Source organism: Nannobrachium achirus (genome assembly GCF_963921795.1).
Source record: "Nannobrachium achirus genome assembly, chromosome: 7".
Lineage (NCBI taxonomy): Eukaryota > Metazoa > Chordata > Actinopteri > Myctophiformes > Myctophidae > Nannobrachium > Nannobrachium achirus.
In genome coordinates this window covers 33,606,424-33,613,475 of record NC_137816.1, presented here as the reverse complement: position 1 = coordinate 33,613,475, position 7,052 = coordinate 33,606,424, and the positions used below count along the sequence as shown (strand labels likewise).

Genomic DNA, 7,052 nt, shown 5'->3' with positions numbered 1-7,052 from the left:
GATTATGGAGGCACAGAGAACAGTTTCAGCCTAAAATATAGACAGCAAAAGAGTGCAACAGCAGAGCACTGTAAATCAGTGTACAATAGAGTTAGGAGGAGCTGAGCGTCTAGAGATGAATGATGGTTGCAAAGACCAATCACATCAAGGAGTAGCAGTTGAAAGAGCCAATCAGGGGGATCAGAAGAGTTAACAGAGAAAGACAAGGAGGGCAGGCAAAACAAGAAGCATGTGCAACGGCACGTCACATGAGCACAGGACCACTTGGGAAAAGTAGGCCTATTATCCTTTTTGCATCATTGTAATCGTACCACTATTTTGCAAACTGTTTATCAAGTATTCAATCAATCAATACTGTGGAGTCTTACTATTTTAGCCTATTATTTTGGCTACCACATATTAAATCAAATCTTGTTATGCCAGTGTTTACCATACTCAATCAATCATTTTAAAAGTTTCAGATGTAAACATGGTTGCAAAAATGCAAATGCAAACATATAAAGGTAAAATTCAAGCTATTTACATAAAAAAACAGCTGTGAGGTTCCTATTTAGATCGAATCGAATTAAACTATTACAACTATCAGCAAACACCATGAAACAGAATAAGAGTCAGCTTGTTGGCTGTGTTTACTGGTGTAAATAGTGGGTGAGATTCGTTTTTATGCAAGCTGTGCCTGCATTGCTATTTTCAGAAAGGAGGTATCCTTCCATAGGCTGTTTTATTTTTAGTCAGGGGATATCTTAAAAAGTCCTGGAATAAATTCCTTACAAAAAAAAAATCTTCTCCAATGTGTTTGTAAAGGTGTCTTGTAACACTTCTCACAAAGACTGAAATTCAGTTTCCCATAGGAGAATCCGTTACAGCTGCTGAAAGTTGGGGTCCCATTAACTTAACTATACAGGAAAAAACACACAAAAATAAATCTGCTTTAAGTAGCATGTGAGGGGTCAAACTAGGGGTTTTTCATGATTCTGAATCTAATGCAAGCATTTGTTTTACACAAAAAACATTCCTAAAGGTAAAGGCAGCTCCCACAAAACTGTGAAAAGTGATGACTCATCACTAAACCATAGTTTTGTTGAGCCTTTTTAGCCCAAGGAATGTTTTTTGTGCAAAACAAATGCTTGCAATGGATTCAGAATCATGAGAAACCCCTAGTTTGACCCCTCACATGCTAAAGCAGATTTATTTTGGTGTTTTATCGTGTATAGTTAATGGGACCCCAACTTTCAGCTGTAACGGATTCTCCTAGGGAAACGGAATTTCAGTCTTTGTGAGATGTGTTACTAGACACCTTTACAAACACTTGGTGAAGACATTTTTTGGAAAGAAATGTATTCCAGGACTTGACACTATTTCTGAAGATATCCCCTAACTATTTATTTAAAAAAATCACACTCGCGTGAACTGAGCGGTGGTGTGTGTGTGTGTGTGTGTGTGTGTGTGTGTGTGTGTGTGTGTGTGTGTGTGTGTGTGTGTGTGTGTGTGTGTGTGTGTGTGTCTGTGTGTGTGTGTGTGTGTGTGTGCCCCCTGTGTGTGTGTGTGTGTGTGTGTGTGTGTGTGTGTGTGTGTGTGTGTGTGTGTGTGTGTGCCCCCTGTGTGTGTTTGTGTGTGAGTGTGCCTGGCCTATGCCTGGCCTATCCTGAACAACAGCGCCCCTCCCTTAACATGTGTGGTCAGAAAAGGTTACTGCAGGCTACATACCCGGAGACAGACAGACAGACAGACAGACAGACAGACAGACAAACAGACAAACAGACAGACAGACCCACACACACGGCCACGTATAGGAGCGTTGTGACCACCGCTCAAAAATCAAAACAGTTTGTTCTGTCACCAGGTCATGGTGGTGTGATGTTCCTTTTTTTGTCCACTTGGTGGCAGCAGTGTCACATCCTGTGGGCTTGTGTGGCTTTCTCTCTGGCATTCAGTAACATGGCAACAGGAACATGCAGCAGTGTTCCTATTGATGGGGAAACTGTCCATTCCATGTCCATTCCATTCCTCACAGACACCAAGTATTTCTCAAACGTTTCATGTAAAATCATAAGAGATTAGTTGTTTTAAATGTTCAAAATTATTTCAAATTTTACGATTTTTGGTATTCTTTCGAAAAATAACTGAAGTAATATAGGGTTTAAGTGGTTAAACTGATTGTGATGCTACAGTATACCTAATGCTGCTGGGAACCCCCTGGATCCCCTTCAAAGACCCCTGGGGTCCCAGGACCCCACTTTAAGAGCCATTGATGTAAAGATGGAAGGCACAGCTGAGTTATGGCAGCTGAGCAGCTGCTCAAAATGTGTAATAGACAACAGACAAGTGTTTTTGTATGTATTATGTCGTGTATTGTGTATGCCTTCTACTTCTTTTGCACGTTTGACACGGCTGCTGAATATATGCGATATAATGCCTCTGCTTTTGCATTTTTTCATATATTATTAGTGTGGTTGCACTGTGGTGGTTATAGCAAGGTTATCTCCAGACAAACAGACAGAGATTACTTTAGCCTCCTACAAAGCCATGCCATAAAACAAAGATAGACAAAATATGAATAAACGCTAGTGTTAAAAAGGCCTGACACAGAACTAGGACTAATAATACAAGATTAAGTGGTAAAACACTTGTCTGTTGTCCATTACACATTTTGAGCAGCTGCTCAGCTGCCATAACTCAGTTGTGTCATATATATATATCGATTTAGTCTGATGTCTGTGTAAATGTAATCTTCGTGTTTCGGTTTGTTGATGTAAAAGAAAAATCAAACCTCGGTTCGAAGTGAAGCGGTGAACTTTTATTCTATGTGTTCTAGAGTTATGAACTCTGTGATCTATACATCTATACAGTTATGGACTCTGTGATCTATTCATTCTTTATATATTCTGAATTCTACATTCTTTATATATTCTGAATGAATATATAAAGAATGGAGGGCCGAACTATCATGTGAAGCTTGACCAATCCTCAAAGTATCCATTCATCAGACCGGGAGGGACACTACACACATATTCTGGACGTACAGGACAGATAAAACCTGTTCATTCTGAACTGAAATGGCCATATATGGACATGAGACACACATTTTGCTTTTTGAAAAAGCCTATTCATTCTGGACTGATATTCTGGACGTACGGGACAGAAAAAACCTGTTCATTCTGGACTGGAGTGACCATATATGGACATGAGGTGACATACATTTTGTTTTTGAAAAAGCCTGTTCATTCTGGACTGAGATGACCATATATGGACATGAAACACACATTTTGTTTTTGAAAAAACCTGTTCATTCTGGACTGAAATGACCATATATGGGCGTGGGACACACAAAGCCACTCATTGGAAGCGGTTTTCACCGCTTCAAAAATCACACTAGAAAATACTGTTCCTGAAGAAACAGTGGGTATAAGTTAAGTACAGTATGATGATGATGTATAGACCCACATGATGTCACAGGGGCATATTGTCCAATCAGAAAAGGGACATACGGATAGGGAGGTACATATACACATGGACATACAAACAAAGTCAAGTATAGGAGCGGCTAGCACCACTCCAAAATAAATCTTTCTTCTTGATTATTCGATTATGGTTATTGGTTCTAAATCGGTTTCGATATTTATATGTTTTCTTAATTGCCCTGCCCTACATGGAACGTCATATATGGCATATGGGCATAGCTGGCATCATAGTGACATCATAGTGATGATGCGACATCAGTGCCGCTCAGCTTAAAAATGGCCTACACACCAAATATCTGGTGCAGTATCAATGTTTCTGGTGTTATTCCATATGATACAGGTTGTAATGCAATGGTGCATTATAGGTTTTTAGGCTTATTCCTTCTCATCCTGGCAGTTGGAGCCCAGGCTCTCTCGCCATCTCATTACCTGTCACTGTCAGATGTGGGGAGACTGCAGGACCAACTGAGTCAACCGTTCACAGACCTAGAATCAGCGTACTACTCTATTGTTGGTCTAACCAGACTTGGAGTATCTGTTCCTGATCAAAGTGAAGCATGCCAGTTCGTTAAGTCCCAGCTCGACCCGTTGAGTCTTGATTCTCTCTTCTTCGCTGCTGAGGCCAGTCAAGCCCTGTCGGGATGTGAGATATCTGTGTCCGATGAAACCCACAACCTCCTCTTGGCAGCGGTTAGTGATGATGACTCGACAGTGACTCAGATCCATCGTGCTGTGAGTGCACTCAGCTCCCTGGGGCTTCCTCTGCCATCCCGGGAGGCAGTTGCTGCCCTGGCAGGCCGCATCAACAAAGAGGACAATGTAATGGTCAAAACAATAGCCCTGCAAACAGCAGCCCGCCTCTCACAGCAGGCAGAGCTTGGAGGAATACTGAAGGAGATTGAGGATCTGACGGCTCGTTTGGATGATCTGGATGGCGTCTACCTCCAGTTTGAAGAGGGACTGGAGGCAACTGCCCTGTTTGTGACTGCTGCTTATTCACTGTCAGACCATGTGGATACAGAGCCCCCTCTAAAGGAGGACCATGTCGTCCAACTGGTGAACTCCATCTTTAGCAAGAAGTCCTGGGACTCTCTGGCTGAGGCTTTCAGTGTGGCAAGTGCTGCTGCTGTCCTCTCTAACAACCGCTTCCATGTACCAGTTATTGTCACTGTTCAGGACCCAGCTACAGTCTCACACAGCCAACCAACATTGAGGCTCCTTGTTACCAATGTCCTTTCTCAGCCCCTGGCCTCAGCCAGTGTGCAGGTGGAATCTGCTTATGCTGTGGCCTCCAAGCGTGCCATACTCAGCCAAGCACCTTTTACCCTCAGAGATGGTGTTTTTGAACTGAACTTCATGTCAAGCCAACCAGCCAGTGGATACTACCAGTTCACTGTCGCTGTGACTGGAGACAACCGATTGGTTGCCAATCACGTTGAGCTGAAAGTAAAGGTGGCCACCAAGGTGGCCATTACGAAAGTTGACCTTTCAGTCGTGGATAAGAAACAGAAACAGAGAATTGGCACAAAGACTACCAGGGTGGTCTATCCTAATAAAGCCAAGATCTACTTCACAGCAGACAGCAACCAGAACATCGCCATGTCCTTCCAGCTGATTGACGTTAACACAGGAGTCAACCTCGCTCCTCACCAGACTTTTGTGATGTTGCATAATCAGAAAACCAGCCAAGAGGTTATATTTGTGGCTCAGCCAGACAGTAAGAAGCTCTACAAACTTGAGCTGGACATATCTGAGCAGAACCTGGAGTTTGATGTGAAGTCTGGCACCCACTCTCTCCATCTCATGGTTGGGGACGCGACCCTGGAGAATCCCATTTGGTGGAATGTGGCAGATGTTGACCTGAAGTTTCCCAGAGAGGAGGCCTCCGCCAGCATGCAGCCAAAGACCCTTTACATACCCAAACCGGAAATCCAACATCTGTTCAGGGAGCCGGAGAAGAGGGCTCCTAGGATGGTGTCCAACACCTTCACTGCTCTCATCCTCTCTCCATTTCTGCTACTGCTCGTTCTGTGGTTTAAACTGGGGGCCAACGTTTCCAACTTCAGCTTCTCTCCCTGCTCAGTTCTTTTCCACTTATTCCATTCAGCCATGCTGGGCCTAATGTGCGTTTACTGGATGTACCTTAACATGTTCCAGACCCTCCTGTGGCTAGCTGTCATAGGCAGTCTCACCTTCCTTACTGGGAACTGCATGCTTTCCCAGAAAGCAGTCAAGAATTAGGGCAGTAAATGAACTGGAACTTTTTGCTAAAACACTAAACCCCATTCCCTGAATTGAATGAACCCATTTGTTGAATCAATCACTCTTGCAAAACCTTAAAGTCCATGTCGCCATGTCGATATGTCTCATGGTGTGGTTTAAAACTCTTCAATAAACCTAATATAGACTTTCTACCAAAAAACATCCATAAAGGAAGCTGTACACTATTTTTCTTTGCCCTATTTGACCACATTTAATATTCCAATTTGCAAATGTTTGATCCACAGAAGTTTCATAATCCAAGACAATGCACACCACACTCACTGTCACAACAATTGTTGACTTGACAATCACACACTCATTTGAGGTGTGCCCTGCATCAAACCTACTTTCAGTGAATGCTAGTCTGAAGACCAGAATATAGTTGTAAAACTTCTATTAATGCTTTGATGATACGCATCATTAGTTTATTGTGTAAATAAACAACCAGGAATTTCACAGGCAAGCTTTATAAAGAAATGAACCAAACAAAAAACATGATTTGGAGAGAATGGGTCTTTAAAGAGGTGGTGCCATAGTTTTGTACTTTTTCAGTTTTTCATGTGTCTAGGAGGTTGAAAGTACATCATTGGACCCCCTGGTGTGGTTTTTATGAGCAATTATGTATTCTCTTGGTATTTGTTTGTTTTCTCTTGGAGGCTGCCACCTTGTGGTCAAAAGTCTCAGTTAAAAAACACATGTACTTTTACATCACAGAATCAACTCCTCCCCTAATTACCATTCACCCAACACTGTGGGGTGTGGCTAACTTCAGCTGGGTCACCACCCACCATGACATGCATGCATACTTAATGAACTGGGGGTGTGGCCACATAAAACCCCAATTTTAACTCTTTCTGTATACTTTTTTGGAAGAAATCTTCCTCCTAGTATAATCATAATACCTGATAATCATGTTTTAGAGGGGATAGGGGAGGGGGGGGGGGCGGGGGGGGGGGGGGGGGGGGGGGAATCATGGCACCACCTCTTTAAAGGCAAATCTCATTCATTCATTTTGCACCTTACATACAGGCACTGTGATCTTGATAAACACAGGTGGCATAATTTAAAGGTAGTGACTGATTGTTTATTTTTTTTTATTTTTTTTGTTCTGTAACGTTTTGGTCTATTAGACCTTCATCAGATTATCTTAAATAACTCTATATTCTGAAAGTAATCATTATAGAGTATTTGTTCAATACACAGGGTTCTCCCTGTCTCTCTCCCAGCTCTTTAGTAAACTGAGAATACATTTTCAGGTCAGGATACTAACCAATCAAGAGAGAGAACTCATACAGGAAAGATACAGGATAAACAAGTGAAATGTACACA

The 7,052-nt window shown here is 42.3% G+C and overlaps 1 protein-coding gene across 1 annotated transcript; it reads left to right on the top strand.

Annotated features, from left to right (window-relative positions):
- Positions 1-3,812: 3,812 nt before the first annotated feature.
- On the top strand, positions 3,813-5,702 carry LOC308288718 (dolichyl-diphosphooligosaccharide--protein glycosyltransferase subunit 2-like; the record flags this gene model as incomplete). The annotated part of the gene is made up of 1 exon (XM_080730188.1): positions 3,813-5,702. The coding sequence occupies one exon, from the start codon at positions 3,813-3,815 to the stop codon at positions 5,700-5,702; it is 1,890 nt and encodes a 629-aa protein (XP_080586314.1).
- Positions 5,703-7,052: the final 1,350 nt, after the last annotated feature.